The sequence below is a fragment of the Anomalospiza imberbis genome, chromosome 2 (assembly GCF_031753505.1).
Source record: "Anomalospiza imberbis isolate Cuckoo-Finch-1a 21T00152 chromosome 2, ASM3175350v1, whole genome shotgun sequence".
NCBI lineage: Eukaryota > Metazoa > Chordata > Aves > Passeriformes > Viduidae > Anomalospiza > Anomalospiza imberbis.
This window is the reverse complement of record NC_089682.1, coordinates 33,257,444-33,278,822: the sequence shown is the minus strand read 5'-3', so window position 1 is coordinate 33,278,822 and position 21,379 is coordinate 33,257,444. Positions and strand designations below refer to the sequence as shown.

General features: G+C 39.3%; 2 protein-coding genes and 1 long non-coding RNA gene across 6 annotated transcripts in view; 1 reads left to right on the top strand and 2 right to left on the bottom strand.

Annotated features, from left to right (window-relative positions):
* The window catches only part of ARL13B (ADP ribosylation factor like GTPase 13B), a 29,446-nt gene extending 11,156 nt beyond the window's left edge, over positions 1 to 18,290 (bottom strand). For 3 of the 4 annotated variants that reach the window (XM_068180465.1, XM_068180464.1, XM_068180467.1), the window contains exons 1-3: positions 18,124 to 18,290; positions 16,177 to 16,247; positions 14,102 to 14,351 (exon numbers count right to left, since the gene is read on the bottom strand). In XM_068180465.1, the coding sequence (XP_068036566.1) occupies positions 14,102 to 14,351; positions 16,177 to 16,247; positions 18,124 to 18,182 (380 nt within the window). In that variant the 5' untranslated portion in view covers positions 18,183 to 18,290. The remainder of the gene's footprint in view (positions 1 to 14,101; positions 14,352 to 16,176; positions 16,248 to 18,123) is intronic. The other variant, XM_068180466.1, reaches the window with a different exon arrangement.
* LOC137468625 (uncharacterized) lies at positions 933 to 9,259 on the bottom strand. The gene is made up of 2 exons (XR_010996067.1): positions 9,183 to 9,259; positions 933 to 1,232 (listed from the first exon to the last, which is right to left on the bottom strand). It is a non-coding gene; the product is annotated as an uncharacterized lncRNA (long non-coding RNA).
* STX19 (syntaxin 19) lies at positions 9,269 to 14,336 on the top strand. The gene has a single exon (XM_068180473.1). It carries the CDS (start codon positions 9,269 to 9,271, stop codon positions 10,145 to 10,147), a length of 879 nt encoding a protein of 292 aa, XP_068036574.1. The 3' UTR covers positions 10,148 to 14,336.
* Positions 18,291 to 21,379: the final 3,089 nt, after the last annotated feature.

Genomic DNA, 21,379 nt, shown 5'->3' with positions numbered 1-21,379 from the left:
TGTTTATAAATACTCTACTTCTTTTCACCAACCAGCTAGAACAAGACTTGTCCTTTCAGTATTTAGCTATGAAAACAAAGCTAAACCAGGGAAAAACTGAGATGCAATGCAAAAAAGTAATTAAGACTGGAAAAAAAAATTACCTCCACTTTTTTTCTCCCCCACATAACCTATTTTGTTACAGTCTGAAAATCCTAATGTGCTGCTTCTTAGTCTCAAAAAGCATTCCTCAGCATTGCTGCCAATTCATCTACAGCTAATTGAAGGAAATATTTCTGAGCAGTGTTTGTTGCCACAGCCTATTCCTCTCCCACCTGAAGATTAAATAACTGCACTATTTGCAGTATTTTTGCTCTGCACAGCCTACAAAGCACAGCTGAAGCAGAATGAAAAGCTGGTAAGCTGCACAGCTCAGTGGCAGTTTGACACTAACATCCCACAGCTCGCAGTAGCTGCTGATTTTTAACCTCTATCACCTTGAAAGGTGTCATATTTGTATTTCTGGTCAATTAGCTTCCACTTTCTCTGCAGCAATACTGACAAGAACATGGCTGAGGTGCTGTACCTAGAAAAGCAGCTGTCTCTGCCTATTCTTCCCAGGAACTGAAGTAGTTTTGCTGAGGTCCATCTACTGCTGGACACCTCCACCCACTTCAGACTTTAGGTCAAACTTCTTAACGGACTTCAAGTCTTTTCAAGGTACTGTAGTAAAATGCATTATTCTGCAGGGGCTTTTTTTTTGCCCCCATGAGCAGATCCCCCTACCCTCAATAATCCTTTTCCCTCCATGTTTTGGTGCAGAAGAAAGCACAGCGTGCCCTTACACTTGTGCTTCCAAGGTAGGCACTGCTCCACTTGCAGCTCCTAAGGGCAGCTGCTCCAAGGCACTTCCTGCTGCTGGGCACTCCGAGGGATCCGCCTCCCAGCAGGGCTGGCTTGCAAACAGGCACAACCAGATTCCCCAGGCACAAAGTAATCAATTTGCCTGTCTCCTGCAGTTGCAGAAGGCAGTTTCACTGTACCACTCCTGAGGATGATCACACTTGGTCGACGATAGAAGAATTAGAAGCAGAAGGAATGAAAGAAATACTTCATGGAATGTTACTCAAGACACGTTGCCTAGGGAATATTCTGGAAAAATGTTTTGGGGATTATACTGAAGCTTAACCTCAGGAGTTCCTGTGTAAAGAGTAAAAGCCACCAGCACAGGATTCAGAGGTAAATACTCTTCTCTTACTTAATGTTTCTAAACTTGCAAATATCAGAAGAAGGCTTTGTAGTGGGGTTCAGAATGGAAATGTGCCTAAGTGTCAAGACAAAAATAATGTATGACTGCCTTGCAAAGAGTTAGGTATTTCTGTGGGTGAATATGGCTGTTACACAGGAGCACCCGAGTCTGAGGCAAGTTTTATGCAAAAAAACCTCTTCTTTAGGGAATACATCAGTTACCTTAAAAGACAGACCTTGATTTTAATTTTCCAACTCCGCTGAAGTTCATATATAGCAAATTTTCACGTTTAAAAAGCTGTAGGAGGTATATATCAAAACATACTTGAAAGCACAGCAGAGTGGCTGTTAGTTTATCATACTAAGTTTGCTGAGTAAGAAGCTTTCATCTATAAAATCATGCTTGGCTTATTTCAGTTTCACAGAAAGTATATTTGAATTGTCTTAGTGTAACAAACCTACCTCATGCAAGAAATAAGGAGAAAGTTGGCACCTACTGCTTTTAGATCAAGGATTTTTCTAAGCAACTGGAGAGCTTTTCAACTTTAAGAGTCACAGGAAACAATGTGGAAAGGGAGTGTTATGTGTGCATTGGCACAACTGGCATCTAAGCTCAGTGACAGTATTTCTCTTAGAAGCCACTTCTGCCAGAGAAAAACAAAGTCTGAATGCTATGGAAGTTCCTTGACCTGTCTATAAAATCTCAATTACTAAGCAAAGAGGGGAAAAAAAACCCCAACAGAAACCAAACCAGTATTAAAAGTTTACTTTACAATACAAAATCTGTATAAATATCTCAGATATGCTACTTTGGGGGTTATATTTATTTAGAATCAGTGATCACAACCCCAAAATTTTGGGTCAGATCTGCATAGTGTCCATCAAAATTAATGAGGAGCAAAGCATCCCTGAGATCAAAATATTGCAGCATCAGAACAATATCCATGATTGAAAGCAACTATAGGAAAATGAATCTTTATGGTTTACCTACAATCAAGATTAGTCTTTAAGTCTACTTCAAGAAGTCATAGCTTTGAGGGATGGAATTACCTGGGAAAACAAAGACAGAAACTTTGAAATTAACAGCAGTCTAAACAAGGGGAAAGAACAATGCCATATTCTTCACTCTACAGTGAATCTTCTATTTAAAAATGCTGCTCTACCCTTTTTCCCTTTGGAATTTTTATCTCTCATCCATTAACCATTATCTTGGGCAATCCTGTGGACAGCCATCAGAAGGATGTTTTATTCCAGAGAAGTGAGGCCTCAGCAGACGCAGCATGAAAACTTTGTCTCTTTATGCTTTGCTTATGTTAACATCCATGAAAGTCAAACTCCTGACCCACACACAGGCAAAAATAAGTGACTTGTCTCCTTGTTTGGCTTGTTCCTTCTTCTTCAATTATTGGCAGTTCACAAGTTTTTTTGAGGAAGTCATGGAAAACAGAATTCTTCATACTTTTAACAAACAAATAGTAGAACAGACCAACAGTTTCAGTGGGCCCACTCTTGATGAAGGCAAACCTATCAGTAATTTTTGATGGTTAACACATGGCTCTCTCTCAAATAAAGGGACTTAATTTCAATTCATGCCTTCAATTCTCATGCAAAACAATACTTTGAATATTGTGATAAATTATAATGGAAAAAAAAAAAGGTGGATCAAGTGCCACAAGATTATTGGCATGATTTCATGCATCTTCAGGGGACTGTAGGAGACATTTCTATAAGTCAGCATTTTCCCTAGACAGTTACTCCAGGTCACTTTTAAGTAAGAGAACAGTTAAAACTAAGATTCTAAACTCCTCCTGTTTACAATATCTCCAGGCAACTTTAGTCTCATATTAGCTTTTGAACTGGTCATAAGAACAGCAATTATAATTAGTTTCATTTTGTTAAGTGGCCTCATTCTCACCACAAGTCTGAATCATATTCCTATTTACTGAAAACATTTCTTGACATACTCTGCTTTGCTATCAGTTCAGTCCCACCTCTTAGTCAAATAGGCTGCAGCCAACGATGTCTGAGCTCACCTAAAGCAACTTAAATTCAGCTTCCAGATGTGTAATTCCAAAACAAATGACAGTAAGTGATATAACAATCTATTTTTGGACAAGATTAATAGACTTTATTTCACCTTGATATATCAAGACACAGGCAAACTAAGTATAGTCAAATTGCCTGTATGTTTTTTTTTTTAAAAACCCTGCCTTACAGGTGAGTTCCAAGGCTGTGATAGGCAGCTCTGTGGTCTGACAGAGATGAAATGGGAATGTAAAGCAGGTGGGATGGTGCACGGCACAGATTCTGAGTCTGCACTTCTTCTGTCAGGAAGACAAATCTCTCACACCATTTAAGAGTGATGCAAAGCTGTTAAGTATGAGTTCAAACTATATATCCTATTAAATGGAAACAATTCCACCTCCTATTCCACCAGTAATTCTCTTGCTCCTATTTTATTTTCAAATAATGCTTTAAAATATATCAATATTTGGACATTAATGAAGTGATCTTTGGGCAGAGGAGATAATGACTTTCTAGGTTTCTGTGACCTCTAGGTTTGTGAGGACTCTTGAAGGGCACTACTGACAGCAAACCTCTGGTTAAACAGGTGAAAAAGTTACCATAAAAACAAAGTTCTTACCTATTACAGAGAATTAGCTGCAGACTAAGTGACTTGCAGAGTGAGATCATTGTTTTGTCAGTGAGGTGCAGTGTCTATCACCCTCTCTGGGATTTATATCAGTGCAAAAGCATGAACTCCTCACCTCCTATTACCCAAAGTATCAGCAGGAATGTCAGCAGACATGGAAATGCTGGTAGATGCTTTTCCTCACGTCTACATCTGCAGCCACACAATCATAACCAAGATGTCAAAACTCCAAGGAACAAGCTGAGATTTGCAGCTGATTCACTGCATTTATCTTTGAACCAAATACTTCAAAAATAGTAAAACACCAACACAAGACAGCTACATTTCCTACAACATGACTATGTTAGAGATTTGTGGTCAAAGGCCCAAGAACATCTTGAAGTATTTTAAGTCTGTTCTCCCTCTCTCCACATGTCTAGGAAACCTCACTCCAGAGCAGCATGATTTGGCTACACTTTTGCAGCAACATTGGCCTAATTCTTCCCCAATTTATGAATTCTTTGAATATTCAGGTCTGCTTTACTACATTTGAATTGCCTTTTTTTTTTTTTTTTTTTTTTTTGAATTGAATTGCTCAATATCCACATTTCTCTACCTCCCACAATCCATTTCACACTAATTGGAGCATTCCCAAGCTACCTTGCTTCAAATGCAGCATTTCTATTCTTGTACATTCTGGTAATTTTGGTTTCCCTGGGGAAGTCTTGTGGCAGTTTTTACATGGTGATAGGACAAGGCTGAAGTGTTTTAAATACAAGAGGAAAGATTTACATCACATGTTAGGACAAAATTCTTCACTGTGAGGGTGGGGAGGCTCTGGTTGCCCAGAGACAAATTGTGATTATCCCCCTTGCTGAAACTGTTACTGTTTTGGACTATCATCTCATCTGTTGCATATTTTTAGGCAGGGGAAGCTCCCTGCCTTTGGTATTTTCTTGTTGAACCACTCCCACACTTTCCACAAACAGAAGCTTGAGCTTACAAATATTTTAAAGTATGTTTTTCCAAGGACTTATCTTAAAACAGAGATGCTTAAGAGGATATTTTCATCCAACCACCTTTGTCTTATAATCCTTGTTTTAAGCATGTTTGTTTACAAGGTATTTAAGTTAAAGGAAACTTTATAAACAAAGGAGAAACTAAATGTAACTTATAGCAAGATTCCTACTTCAGTAACTTCAGATACATCTTTGAGTAACAGGGCAAGATTTCAAAACACTACCAAACAAGTGCCTTCTTTCCTTGTGAGAACATGAGAGAGCACAAACTGAATTTCAAATCAAAACACCAGCCTTCCCCAAAGACTACTATAAGGATTTTAAACTATATCCATTTAAATAGTATATGTGTCTCACTAATTTTTTTGTTGCTATCTTAAGACATTTAACCACTAATCAAGCTCCAGAGTATGAGTCCAAGATTTACTCATTGCCATTGTGCTCAGAAAAAAGTTAGATTGGTTTCTTGGCACCACATGACAGACCTGTAATGTAATTCCACTGCAGCTTAGAAATGAATAAAAAAAAAAAAATTTAAAAATTGTTTAGGATTACATGTAACATGAAATTCCTTAGGGACGCATTGCCTGAAAGTCTACCCAGTGCCCTTAACTGACTCATAGCTAAGGGTCAGGAAAACAAACCTACCCTCATTTATGGTGCAAGCATTAAAACAAAAAAACTCAAAAAACCCTCCCTAAAAAAAAAAAAAAAAAAAAAACCACTAACAAACAAAAACCCAGCAGTTTCAGCAGAGGTAAAGAAGTCAGCATGAGCCAGAACACATATCATAGATATCAAAGAGCTCCTAAAGAGAGGATTCTAGGATTCTGTTCCTTGATTGGCTGCAAGTCCTCTTCTCTGGAAGATATTAAAACCAAGGTAAGGTGGCAAATCGTATCAAAGATCAAATAGAAACAGAGCCTTTGCTGACAGGCATTTTAATCAAAGTGCTGAATAACTAAGAAAGAGTGAACAAAAGCAGAAACTAAAATGAACAGGAGACTTTGGTAATTTGGGGACTGGGGAAGAAATAAAACAATCCAGCAAAGCCAAATTAGAAGGCATTAGACCCAAGTACAACCAGAAACAAAAGAGTTCCAGACAATTAACTTTCCTACTTCACATATCTAATTATGTCTTTTAACTTAATGTAGCCCAAATCTTATTTTTGGATGTAGGTTCCATGTTTCCTGAGGTCTACTGATAAATTTATCAGACAGGTGGAAGAACATTCTATGTGGTAGCTTTGCAATTAAGCAAGTGGACCTTTCAACTTACCTTTTCTTTCAAATGGACAAGATAATATAAAAAATGTCATTTTTGTCAAATTCATTATCTTTGAATTCTGGACATACTTTATCATCATGACAGATTCTAATGGTGGTCCAGCTACCAGGATCTATTATTTCCTGAGTCAATGTGCTGAGGTAATTGTCTTTACCAAGACTTCCCCAGTCTCACATGGCATCCATTTAAATGGAGAGATTCACATAACCCTGTTCCTGAGGAGCAACACAGCCAAGTTATCAGAAGGCAAAGACTCTTGCAATACCCTTAAAATATATTCGATAAGGATGTGAGAATTGCATTTCTGAACCTGCCAACTATATATAACTATAGATGGCTATAGATAAAGATGCTTCAAGAAGAACAAACTTAATCACCAATGGGTTTGCATGATAATGACTGCAGTGGGCAGTGAATGTAGGGGCCACACTAAGTCACTGGAGTGCTTTCAGTCCACATATTCCATTTACTCCACTCTAAACAATGGGCATATTCTCCCTTTACTGACGAAAACTTCAAGGAAAATGAAGTGCTTTCATCTCAATCAAAAGAAAAACAGGATGTGCCCCTATATACAAACACATAGGGCAAAACAAGGACTCAGTAAATGAACAGAGCTTGTTGTGGAACACTCAAGAAGCGAAGATAACAATTTCCAAGGTTATCTCTGTCATGAAGACATCCTCATTTCTTTGAAATCAGCATGCATTCCAATTGCCAGTAAAATCAAGCACAATTATTGGCAAGCCTGTTCAGTGGCAGGCTTTGAAGGCAAGCCCAACAGCAGAGAAGATATGAAACTAAGATTCAATTGCTTACATTCCAGTCTTTTGTGAGACTGATCTTTAAACAAGAAAAAAAAATCTCCACTATTTTCTGTTTACTTCTCTGATATTTAACAGTATTTGCAGATTTGTTTGGCAGTTCTGTGAGGTTTCTCCCTCCAGTCCCAAGGAACACAGCTATTTCAAGAGCAATGCACCAATTCTCTTAGACACAAGAAATTCTTGTCACCTCATAGCATAAGCATTAATAGTGCCCTTAGAACTTGCTTGTAATCCCAGGTTTGCCCAGCCTTGCTAAATTAACATGGGTCAGCAGATGTGCGAGACTGGACTAGAACAGATTTTCAGCTCACTTCTCTGAAGCCCTGTGTAGCAGCCCTGGGCCCTTTCACATGCCCCAGGCTGAACTTTCCCTGTTCCCTGTTTCCCTGTTGGTGGTGCCAAGCAACTCTGGAACATTTCTGAATAATGTTATCTGGGAGAAACTGCCTGACTTCTGCCACGGGGACATCCACTGAAAAGTTCAGCAATGGAGAGTCATTACAGTCATGAAATGAATACATTTTGCATTTTCTCCACCCCAGAATAACACTCTCTAATAAATAATTTACAAACCTGTCTGATCACAAGTCTTCTCTTGATGTGAATCAACAAATACTAAATTCAAATATTAAGGCATTAAGGGGGGAAAAAAAGCAGTAAGGAAAATTCACACTCGGGTAGAATATCAACATTCTTTCTCATGACTGACCTCTGAAGCATTTCATATTTTGTTTTTCAGCTAATCCTCCTGTATAAAGCCAGATTTAAGTCTGTGAAGACATGTCCACACTGCTCAACTCCATGACTTATACAAAAATCTATTTAGAGACTTTAAATATGCATAGGGGAGCAGAGATACCACAGCAGTATCATTTGGAACTGTTCAAATACAAGAAAATCATTTGCATAATGACAGGTTACTGGATAAACCCTTTGCAGTTTCTAAAAATCCATCTTTTGGATACTATTAAGAAATCCTACATTTACTTGCTAAGAAAAAATAAAACCTTTACAATCAGGGTTTAATAAGAGTTGCACCTATTTAATACTACTATTTCAGAGAAATAGCCCTAAAAGCTCTGAAACAGCCAAAAGATACCACTGAGCTGTTTAACCTTTATGCTTGAACAGGCCTTTGAAAGACACACACCTGATTGAACCAGAAGACCTTAAGTAAAAATTCCATAATATTCTAGTCCTGAACATGTTACTTCTTACTGAAATCTTCCATTCTTGATCAGAGTCCAAGGAAATCATTTATGTAGAGTTTAAGAAAAATACCTTCTTCCCTATGATTAAAAATAGTTGAACTTAGTTTCCATTGGGCATGTTTTAGAAAATATCTTGTTCTTATTTAGCTCTCCAGTAAAGCTTGCACAACAGCTAGGGAGCAAAACAAAACTATATCTGCTTTCTGTTAAATATGAAACGGCACTGAATTGTAGCCCACTGTGGTTCACAATGCACGTTTGCATCAATTTTATGAAGAATGTAAATGACAGTGTAAGAGTAGATAACAGTAATTCAAAAAGGGCTTAGAAAATCTTCATGCTGCAACATTAGTGATATGGATTAAACTCCATAAAAACTCAAGCATAAAAAATTAATTTATTTTCATGCTAAATTATTAGTTCTTAAAAGCTGAGAGTTCTGTTGCTCTGTTTTGTTGTAGCTAACTGCTTCAGTTACTATCTAACTCCCCAGGCAAGGAAAATTGAGGAAGATTTTTTAGTGTGGCCAAATTAATAATCTAAATTCATGCCAGAATGCTGATTCGTTACGAAGTCTGTCTCAATCTCAAAAACTGAAATATTTCCTGCTGAGAATTCAAAAATGGCACAGCCATACTCACTTCTATATCCAAAAAGATTGATAGGTTGATTAGTTTTCATCAAGTAGAGAGTAATGATAAAATAACTGGAGTTACTTCTCTCTCCCTCCCCAAAATAAAAGTCCTCTCCACACTTCTCTGGTCTAAGTTCTGTGCACTGCATCACAAATATACCTCAAAAATGGCCTTGGGCTACAAATCACAACTTGTTCAGAATACCCCCCATTCCAGCTGATTGCTGCTTTTACTTTGGTGCAGAGGGAAGTAGCTCTGATCTCCAGACTGCTTTTCATATATACCCGTAACTACTAACGTGGATTGTTGTTACATTTTGATTACAGTGCAACCAAACAAACCAAGCAAAAAAAGATACTGGAATTAACTTCCTGTGTTGCAAGAGGGGAGAAAAAAAAAACAGGAAAGAATCCTGACCACAAAAACCATGAGAGATCGTCTGCAAGAGCTCAGACTGAGGGCTAAGGAACTACAGATGGGCGGGGAAAACAGTGGGGCAACTGTACAAGAAGAGGAGCAGGAGGAGTTTGAACAGCAGGCCATTATTTATGAAAAAGAGCCCATAACTGAAAGGCACTTGCATGAAATCCAGAAGCTTCAGAATGAAATTAATAATCTGGTGGAAGAAGTCAATAAATTCAGCCAACAACAAAAAAGCCTTGTGTCTTCAATGAGAAGATTCAGTGTTCTCAAAAAGGAATCTAACGTAGCGAGGGAAATCAAAATCCAAGCAGAACACGTACGCAAATGTTTGGATGAACTGTCAAAAGCAGTGAGGAAAGCTGAGAATGAGCACGGGCCAGCCCGAGCCACAGTGAGGATCCTGGCTGCCCAGCATGCCTTCCTGTCCCACCGCTACCTGCAGGCCATGCTCTCCTACAACGAGGCCATCACCGCCAAGCAGGACAAGTGCAGGACCTTCATCCTCCGCCAGCTTGAAGTAGCTGGGAAAGAGGTGTCTGAGGAGGAGGTCAATGACATGCTCCAGCAAGGAAAATGGGAGATTTTCAATGAAAATCTACTCACTGAAGTCAAGATTACTAAAGCTCAGCTGTCAGAGATTGAGCAGAGACACAAAGAATTGGTCAATCTGGAGAACCAGATCAAAGACGTGAAAGAACTCTTTATCCAGATCTCACTTCTGGTGGAGGAGCAAGGGCAGATGATCAACAACATAGAAATCTACATGAACAACGCTCAAGAATATACTCAAGTATCTAAAGAAAAGTTTGGGCTTGCAGTCAGGTATAAAAAAAGAAACCCTTGCAAAGCAATTTGCTGCTGGTGTTGTCCGTGCTGCAGATGACACCAGAAATGAACTGCTTGAAATACCAGTGGTTCCTCCGTACCAAACTGATCTTGGAAAGCACTCTTGGGATCCCTCAACTGTGTCACTTTTCTCCCCATTTTCCCTTCAGCAGAGCTCTCAGGGAAAACTGCATCTGTTTTCCAAGCCAGAGTAAAGAATTTTATGGTTTTCACAGAAACACGTGAACTACAGGAAAGGATCAAAGGACAAAAGTGACATTTTTTTTGGTTCTTATAAACTTCTTCAAAGTTTAGAAGTTCTAAAGTTTAGTTTGGTTCGTCAAACTAAATCAGTATGTCAAGAAACTCCCTGTGCTGTTGGGAAGCATTGAAAATACTGTTAATCACAGACAGGATTCATAAAAGTGTTTCATTTACTTTTCTCAAAATAATAATAAGTATTTTTAATTGCCTTGTGTTTTTTTAGCATTTATATTTACTTGCTCAAACTCTAAATCTTTTTTTTTTTTCCCCAGGAATCTAAAATTCTACAAAACAATTCCACACAATGCAGACACCATTAGTTACCATTAGTAACAATCCATAATGGGATGCCTTAACCAAGCAACAGGTCAGAAAACTTACCAGGAATGTCTCAATACTACCTCTATAGGAAAAGTTCATAAACTTTTCATAAATTGACACAGAGATACTTATATTATTCAGCTCTACAGGCAGAGCCCTACCAGGATAGGGGAATATGATCCTTAATTACACACTCACAAGACACATTCTTAATGCTGCCTATCCTACCTAAATACACAGTCACATTTGCAGTCTCACTTTTGCTAGCACAAAAATTAATGAAAAAAGAGAATAAAAAATAGAACTCCATCCTTACACTCCTTACTCCTCCCCCATAACCTAGAACCAGAGAATGATTTAGGTTGGAAGGAACCTCCTGTAACCAACTCCTTTTGGAACTAAGTGAGAAATAGCTCTCCATGAAATTTAACAGACAACAGCAATGTAACTAAGCCAAAAAAGTTATTTCCAAAAAGAAATTTTAAAAAACTTTCCACACTAAAACCAAACAGCAAACCAAAAATGTATTCCTGAACTGCGTTGTGCTGTGCAAAGACACTTTATTTGGATAGTTAGAGAAGGCAAAACAAACTGCACTGCAATTCAGCAAGACACTAAGTAAACTGGATGTCTTTAGTTGCACATCATGGGAAAAAAAAATAACCTACTATCAAAATCATTTTCACATTGTGGTATTTAGAAATAGTTGGATTCCTTCCATCCCAGATTAAAACTTCAACAGAAATTAACTGTTACCAAAATACAATCAAAGGTCTGAACCTTAAAGTAAAAAATCCTATTTACACGGTAGCAACAAAAAATAAACTTAGATGATGACATCACTGAAACCACTTCATTAAATACTCTCCCCTTAACTGCATATATTAAAAATACCTTTAAGTTCCAAGGACACAGGAGAAATTAGCCAATAAACAAGAGCTGTTCTTCCAGTAGTGGAATAAAACTCAAATTTTCAAAATTCAAGTTTTAATAATTGGGAAAACAGCTGCCCACCTAAGTCATTTCCAGATGTAAATTGGTTAGAAGCAGGTGAAACACATAAAACACACTGAAAGAGAACTGGGAAGCAAAAAAGACTTGTGGAGAAATTTTCCTTGATAAGGGGGTACTATTAACTGAAAATAAATAGTATGAAATAATACTATAAACTACAGTTTACACTGAATTTGATATTGAGCATTCAAAATTATTAGCAGCAGAAATTTGCAGAAATCACTAAAGTAACTTTCCAGTGTTTTCAGTAGTTACATAAATATACAGAAAACCAAACAAATCTAAGCCTAGCTGTAAGTGTTCCATGAAGAAAAGTGAAACATTAATAGCTATAATCCCTTATCATCAAAATAACAGGTAGAAAATACCTTTCTCCTAACAAAATGCCTGCCCAAAAATCTCCTTGGTATAAAATATCAGTCATAACACATGGATTTGCATTTCCTCTTGCACATGCTCCATGTCAACTTAAAAAAAAAAAAAAAAAAAAAAAAAAAAACGAAGACTCCAAACAAACACAACTAATCCCAAACAAAACCAGCATTTTATAAACATAAATTAGGTGATAACACTGAACAGTAAAAAAACCCAAATGACAAGTTTAGCATCTCTAAGTAATTTATACCAAGAGATAGTAAAACACAATACTATCAACACTTGAGGAGAATGGTCTTAAAATGATTCTGTGACACCTCCATGGGCAGCCATAAACAACAACATGGGAGAGCAGCAATTAATTTTGTAGAAAATGTCACACTGAATATCAGATTTCTCATATTCCCATATTTCTGTAAGCTAGAGTATTTAGCACCAATTTTATGTCCACATTGTGTCGCCGTTGAGGCAGGACGGGAATAAAGAATGACAACAGCAACAACATTGTGCAATTCAGCCTATTCTGCATGGATTAAGATACTCTAATTAAAAAATGTAGCAAGGGATTAGGGAACTTATTACTACATGGGTAGCAAGTATCTCATCATTAAAAAAAAAACCAAAAAAAAAAACCCACAAACAAAACCTGAACATTAAAATTAACATTAAAAAGGCTAAATTTCACCATAAATTTGGAAATCTGACAATACAGGAAAGAATTCTTAACTCAAGAGGCAAGCTCACACAGGAGCATAAACCAAAGAACTACTGGATCCCTCCACAGAACTGGGATGATGCAAAAGCAAATTCTGATCAAAGGCTTGACGTTTAATCTAATAAAAAGTATTAACATCAACAAACTTGGTTTAGTCACCATTAGAGCAATTAATAAATACACTCTCTGCCTTCTGATTAGCTACTGGTAGGGATTAAAAAGCAGTATCAAGATCCAGGGAAGTGAGTGAGTTCTCTGCAGGTCCAGTCAGCCACTCAAACGAACTCCATTACAGGATTAGAGCATAGAGATTTCTACCCCCAAAGAAAAAAAGAACCACCAACAAAACCAAAATACAACTCAAAACCCCCATAATGTTGTATTTAATTAAAAAACACAGCACAGTTTTTCACACTCACAGCTGCATTTTGAAAACACATTTGAGTATAACTAAGCTGGCTTTATTGCCTTGCCTGTGCCAGTAACATGCAGAGCAATGAAAGGTAAAATCTAATCTATTTTCAACATACACACCATTACTTTGCTGAACTACCCTCCACTTCATCAACACAATTAGCCAGGCTCAGCTTCAGCAGAGCATCATTATTTCTTAAAAATGCAAGGTCTCTTACTTGTACAGATTCTTTAAGATAGCACAGGGATGATGTGCAATTTATGCATTATGGAGGTCTTTTGCTCACCAGACATAAAGATATTGACTTGATAAATCATTTTAAACGTTCAGAGTTTATTTTTTAACTTCAAAGCGTATTTGTTATCAAATATTTTTGGTGTGGAATTTAAGAAAATATGTTCTTTCCAATATTTTTAGGAACTCTAATAAACAGAGAAAAAGCAGGTGCCCAATACAATTAAAGCAAGCCTCCTTTAATGAGAATTTGTTGATCATACATCAGCAGCACCATGTGTTAAGTGAACAAGACATTTATTGCTGAGAGGTCACCCTATTGCTGAGTATAATCAACCATTTACCATTTAATTAGTTGATGTAGGCATAAGTAGAAACAATATTTTTGCATCATGTTGCCACACCATATTTGCAAAGCCTTTTAACCTAGCATTTCAAATAACATTAGAATTTTAAAGCATTAAAAAAATCACACATTGTTATTTTTCCATGGCTAATGAAAGAGGAGAGAAATAAATATCCTTGAGAAGGATAAAATAAAACATAAAACCGTAAAACCAATTGCAGTACTGGTTAGTGCTAAAGTTACAGCAGTATTAGCTACAGAAATAGTTCTTCAGGTCTAAATTCACCCAATTTCAGATTATTAGGAGAACATTTATTATGCTACTTACACTAACACAGGTTTTCCTGATATCTTAGGGCTTTTTAACACTTCTATCATGGCTTGTTTTGTTTCTTCCATTCTTTCAATGTCACTGGAATCCACCACAAATATGACACCGTAGGACTCAGCATAATAATTCCTCCAGATATTCCGGATTCGTTTTCCACCTCCTAAATCAAAGATGGTGACTTCAAAGCGTCCCTGTTTAAGATGAATTTTGGAAAACCCAACTGTGGGAGCCACATCTTCAGGAGACTCTGTCAAAAAAGAAAGCCTTCAGTTTAAAGATGATTTTTAGTGGGATTTTTGTAGCAAAATTTGCATTTTAAAAACATGGAGCAAAACCTCCTTGTTAAATATTGCTGACCACATTTTTGCTTACATGAAGATTTCTCCTCTCCTCAGGGAATTTTAAATTAACTAGTCTCTCAACTTTACATTAATTTAGGAGCACTGGGGGAGTGGGAAGGGGGGAGAAAAGAGAGGGGCCCAAAAGGCAGATTTTAACATTTCACACCATAGTTCCATTGCAGTGGTGGTTACTGTACTGCATTTTCATTTCCACTAATTTCCATGGTAGTAATTCAACTTTGAAAAGGAAAACAACCCAAACAGTTAATGCACTATGGCCTGGGAATCCTTGTGCTCTGTCAATTCATTTTTTTATCTTTCATGGTTGCCAGAACAGCTTCAGAAGTTCAAACCAACGGCTGAGACAAAATGACTGAAGCCATGTTCTTCTGAGATGTAAACTATTTGATTCCCTTTATTCAAGGCCAGGTTTTAGCTTTTGTTTGTTTGCTTATTTTTATTTGCTGTTTTTTTCTAATTTTCCATGCAATATGCTAAAAATTATAGATTTCTATGTAATACTTTTGCTTGCTGTCTCCCTTTCCTGAGGGCAAAGAAAGCCTGGACTCGTCTCACACCACTAAGCTGTGCCTGCAGGGCTGAGATAATTGGATCTGTTTTATGCAGCTGGGGAGGACAAGGCAGGAGAAACACGGAAAATTCAGCTTATTGAGAGGAAAAAAACAGAGGCCTGGCTTAAAGCAGTGAGCAGTGAAGAGCGGTGCAGAAACTGAATCCCTACCAGCATTCTGCTCCTACCCTTAAGACAGCCAAGATGGGCATTCAGGACATTAAAGCCCTGGGGAACACTCAAGGAAATCAGAACTATCTTTTCTTTGAGTTTCCCTTTAGAAATACACATCTTTATCTCATTTTTTCCCCCAAAAAAATAGGACTTTTAGAAATAACTGTTACATTCAGATGGTAAAGATAGTAAAGGTGGGGTTTTCACATAGAATGGAAGGCTAAATTATGAAACACTCCTGTTTTTAGGGCAAAGATGGAGGAATAGGAGAGAATGCTCATGATTTTATTTGTGCTTTATCAAGTCTGTGAACTTACATAACACAAGTAAACAAACCTGAGGTGGAGTCTCCAAGTCTGCCAAAACACTACACTACAAGCAAACTCTTGTTCTTGCACAAGATGAAAGTTATTTAGAAAAACAATCCCTCAAGTGGAGGAAAAAAAATACGGAATTTTTGTTTTCATAAGTTTTATCTCAAATTATATCCTGCTTGCATGTGCCAGGGCAAAGTACCCTTCAAAATCAAGTGGTCTCTTAGTGGCAAATTTATTTATCATCATTTTCTGATTATAAATAATGATAAAAAATATGCAACACTAGAACCATCCTTAATATTATACAAACCAATTTCCTTCTTTTAGACCTTATATATACTTACTTACAGCACTGATTTTTATATAAATTTTACTGCTGTATGCACATTACTGGAATGGTCACATGAAAGCAACTTCAGCACATGCACACAGGGTAAAAAGAGAAAAAAAATCCAGTCCACTGATTGTATGTTTTGTAATGTTTTTATTGTAATGTTTTTATTAAGATGTGATATATGTGATATTTGGATGGTACAACCACTGTTTTCTTTCAACAATATGGGAGGGAGAGATACATTAAGAGACGAAACAATGTTTTCAGATTTAAATGATTGAACATTAGGAATTCTACTCTCAGTGCTCTATTTGGATGATAAATTTATCACTTACCTCCTTGAATTCCTCGGACTGTAGCAGTTTTTCCAGCATTATCAAGACCCACCATTATTAGTGTCACCTTCCTCCATAAGGAGAAAAAAAAACAGAAGGATATTTAATTTTTTTCTTCTAGCTACACATAATTTAATCTATTTTTTAAACACATGCACAGCAAATTTACCACCAAACAGAAAGAAGAGGTATCAGAATACCAAGGCACTGTTACTATTGTGTGTCTGGTGTTTAATATGTCCAATCATCTGACTAGACAGAACAGCAAAACAAGGTAGGAAATGAAAAGTCTCATATCATGGTCTAAGTTTCACATGAAACAATGATTCTGCTTTCAACTGATACTTGACTGCTGCAGTTTAATTTCACAGTACTCTAAATTTTATTTGGTGTGGTCATGGTCCCCTTAACAATTTCTGTAACTGCCGTTCCATTCCTCTGTATTTTTACCGTCTCTCTGCTTCAAAGTTTTGTTCTGTATTAGAAAATTATTTCTGTCTCCATCAGTGTGCCTGAACAACACCACACAGAGTACAACACTTGTGTAGACAACACCAGATGCTGGAAATATGTGGGACTTACCATGCTTTGCCTTCTAGGCTGTAAATGTGCAAACCAGTGGTGCTAGGAATGCACAATTTATTAGCCAACTGGTATACAAGTTAATATTTTTCCCAGGATAGGATTTTAAAAGCCACAGGAAAAACATATTTATGTGTGTATACCTCAGTTATCCCTCCTATTCACAAAGACTCAGTGGTCAAATCAATCTGCTCAATTTTATGCCCCCTTAAGTGAAGGAATTAAAAAAAAAAAAAAAAAACAACATCGTTATTTGCAGACTTGAAAGTGTAATAGTATCAAACATGAAGTATAATTTATACAAGTTCTTTCAGAAGAACAAGAAACCTCTGAGAAAAGAACCCAAAAATTAAATTATACTTTAGAATCTCAAAATGCAGAAGCTGGAAGAGTAAGGCAAAAACCAGACAAACTTTACTTTGAGCAGCTTAGAAGCTTTCTGTGATGGAGTGACCAGAGCAGTGGAAAAAGGAAGGATTACAGATAAAATTTATCTTGACTTCTGTCCAAATTGGAGAGATGGTTTCAGTGGATGGACTAGTAGGTAAGGAGCTGCTGGGACAGTCACTGTTACAGAGACTTTCTTCTTTCTTTCAAGATTTTTTATAGAGCAGCACAAAAGAAAGAAAGAGAAAACAGTTTCTATTTCTGCTCCTTGTTTTTCCCATGTGGAATGTGCTTGGAGAATTGTTTACCTAGGGTGATTACTTGATTAGATTCTGGTGAGGATTGTTTGAGCCTGATGGCCAATTCAATCCACCTGTATCTGGACTCTCGAGAGGAGGGTCACGAGTTGTGAATTAGTTAGATATGGTAGTTAGAAAAAGTAGGTAGGTAGTTTTAGTATCTCCTTTAAATAGTATATTAATGTATTATAGTATAGTTATAATAAAGAAATTATTCAGGCTTCTGAACTGGAGTCAAACATCATCATTTATTCCCACCGGGTTCACCTGTGTTTACAAGTGACAGCCCGAGGGTAGCGGTGACAGCTCAGAGTCCCAGTGGATGCCAGTGACCAGCAGTGCCCCTCCGAGTCCATACTGGGACCAGTGCTATTGAGTATCTCCATTAATGAGACAGAAGCAAGTTTGAAGGTGAGTGGTGAGGCTGACAGACCTGAAAGATGGGAAGCCATCCAGAGGGAACTGCACAAGCACAAGGAGTGGCCCATGGGAATATCAGGAGGTTTAGTAAGACCAAGTACAAGGTACTGGGTCAGGGTATCAGCACACAGAGAAAAACCCTGGGGAGAAAGAACTTGGGGGTGCTGGTGGGTGAGAGGCTGGACATGATCAAATATGAAACAACGAATAAAACACAGTTTGGGAAGGTGAGAAACATAAAATACTTTCCCGTGTTTACCTGACAGGTTCCCTCCACCGTTTCAACCAGCTGCAGCAATTGGCCATTAGATTGAACATCCCTCTTCACCAGCCATCCAGAGCCACCAAAGCTACGGGAATGATGTGGGCAGGCCAGAGCAACCCAAGGAGACTGGCACAGAGACTTCAGAGTCAAGGTCTTGTCTTGTCACTCCTAGAAAGAAAAAAAAAAGGACAAAAAAAATTAGTTAGGCACTCTGTAGAAAGAAGGCAGCAGCCTCCTGTTCAGTGTGTTATGTTCAGGCTTGTTATCTTTCCCTTTTCCCTCCTCACACATTTCATCCACCCTCCTCTTACAGATCTGGGCATCCACCACACACTACTTATCCCAAATAATAATGCCAGGCCACTGCACAGAAGGCAACTTGCAAGTTAGAGGAGCAAGACACATCCAGCTACAAAATTTCAGTGCTTGTCTCACCAACACATCCCACAGCCCTGCTGACTGACAGAGAATAAGGACCAATTTCAAGCATGAGCAAGACTTACAAGAACATAACAGGATAAGGCATTAAAAGCAAACAAGGAACATCCCTACCTGCTAAGTGTATTCATTTCACTGTCAATTTCTTTTGTACAAAAAGATCCCAGAGCAGTGATACTGGCTCTCTAGTGAGAGTTTTGAGGAACTGGCAAGGCTATCTAGTAATTGTCACTAAAATAAATAGAAGTACAAAGTACTTCCATCATCCCACAATCCCACTTTTCACTCTTCAAGCAGACAGAAACAGAATATTTATCTTTTTGAGAATTACCATAACAGGTCTCCTAAAGCTCGTATCTCAAAATTCCCTTCATATTTTAAATTATAACTAACCTCAAACTAAGGTAATTTTAAATAATGCCAAAAAGTGAATAATTAAAGATTATAGCAATCCTGATCAACTTTGAAAGCTTAGATAATTTATAGAGGTAGGAACTGAACTCCTCCTGATCTTATGAAGCTGATTTTCAAGGATGCCTTTGCATGAGTCTACTGTCATTCAGTGTCAGAAACAGGTCAGGTTTCATCCAAAGCAGAGACAACAGATACTCTTTAAACATTTATATTCCATTATTTTCAAGAGCCTGAGAATAGCTTCTCCATGGGAGAGCTGAGTGTATTAAGAGTAGTGAAGTTCCTAAAAAGCAAGATGATTAAAACTGTTACAAGTATTAAAATCAAGCTCTGAAGAATACAAAATCATTAAAAAAAAAAAAAAAGACAACCCCACATGCAGTGGGCTGTGCTGCCTCAACCCATGAGCAAGTCTGAACAAAGCCTACGTTGAGAAAAGAGCTACAAAAATTTCTAGAAAGCAAAATGTAACAGCTCAGTGAACAAAATGTGCCATTGTAATTGTGTCAAATGACATAAATGTAACATTGTCAGTGCCTGAGCACTTCCACAGAACAATTCCCATCCCTTTTTATACAGACTATCTGCAAACTGTCACAAAATTGCTCTTTAGCCTATATATGGCCCAGAGCATTCAGATGGGATCCTTGAGATGAAGAGAACTTATTCAAGAATGAAAAGCAGAGAGCAACTATGCCCTAGCACAAGAATCTTGTTTAAATACAAAACCATAAAAGGGGGTGAGCAGCATTAACAAATTAGATAAAAATTTGCGTAAACAAACCACTCTAGGAGGAAAGGACATTCAACACTGCTGAAAATGTTATGGGAGGGAGGCAAATCCCATTCTGCTATGCCAGCTCGGAGAGACTGCATCTCTGAAATATGTACAGAATATATGTCAGGTATTTTATAGGCTGCACTAGCAACATCCCAAACCTGTTCAAGATATTACATCTGTCAGCTTGTTGAGGTCAAACAAAACCAACAAGCCCAGAGACCTGTCAAACTTAGCAGTGAAGCCTGCACATCATTCAGTAGAGTACATTTAATACACCACCTTCACTAGAGGCTTTACAATAGACAATTTATTTCAGTCACATCAAGCTTTCACATTCTTGGAAACACAGCTAAACAAATCATGTAGAGCTGACCCTCCTCACACAATTGTATTATTTAACTCCCTTCCTTGTCTGAACGTCAATTATATTGGGGCACTTTACTGTGTTATATTTTGAACAGCAAACCGAGTGACTGAGCAGCAAAGTAGCTGCAAATTCAGCAAAAATGTGTGAACACCATCCTGTCTGCCAAAACTGTAGCTGAGAGCTAAATAAGGTACAACAACTTTGACGGCCTAAAAGCCCGAAGCATTCAAATCTCTGTGCGGAACAGCTTTAGGACCACCACAATTTCTGTAAAGAGTTGTTACTACAAGTCCAGCAGTTCAAGAGAGCATCTGCGCTTTCCAGCCACGTTCCCAACCTTCCTTTCCAAGGGACCAGCCACTCTAAAATCCTCTATGTGTCCCTCGCTCCTCTCTCCCACTGTGGAAGCACTTTTTCAGTCTATAAGCCCAACGCTTTCTATAAAATCTGCTCTCTGACGCGGAAGGAGAGTCAGCCCTCAGGCTGCCGTGTCCCCCGGGCCCTTCCCCGCCCCGCTCACCGCAGGCTCCGCCGAGGCCCCGCAGCTCAACGGCTGCGCGCAGCCCGGAGCGCTCCGCCACGCACGGCCCGGCCCGGCCCGGCCCCGCCACGGCGGCGGCGGTCGGCGAGGACCGGCGTCAGCTCCGGGCTGCGCTCGGCCGCTCCCGGTGAGGCGCTCCTCAGGTGAGGCGCTCCTCAGGCGGGGCCGCGCCTCGGCCGCGCCGGGAGCTCTGCGGCCGCGGGGACGCCACACCGAGCCCGTCACCCCGGGAGACGGCCGACGGCGGCTGGCAAGGGACACACTTAATGGCGCGCACGCAGACGCCAGGAGGCGGGACTGCGGCCAACCAATAGGAAGGGGCGGCTCGCCCGGCGCCGGCGGAGGATCAGCCAATCAGCGGCGAGGATCCGCGCCGCCGGCCCCCACCCCCGGCGCCGTCCGGGAGTGAACGTCGGGGCGCGCAGCCGCGGCCGGCGCGACCCCGCAGCCACGGGGGCTGTGAGCAATGCCCGCCCGCCCCGTCCTGCCTCGCTCCGCTCCCGCCGGCGCGGGGCCCTGTCCGCTGTGCCCCCTCCGCTCCCGCCGGGGATGCCCGCCGAGCCCGCCGTGCGCGGCCGCCGCCTCTGCGAGGCGGGCCAGGAGCGACCCACCCGCGCTCCCGCGGCGCTGTCCCCGGCGCCCTGGTGACGCTCCCGCAGGGCAGCGCTGCCCGGACTCGGTCCAGCCTCCCCCGCCGCGCCGCTGCCCC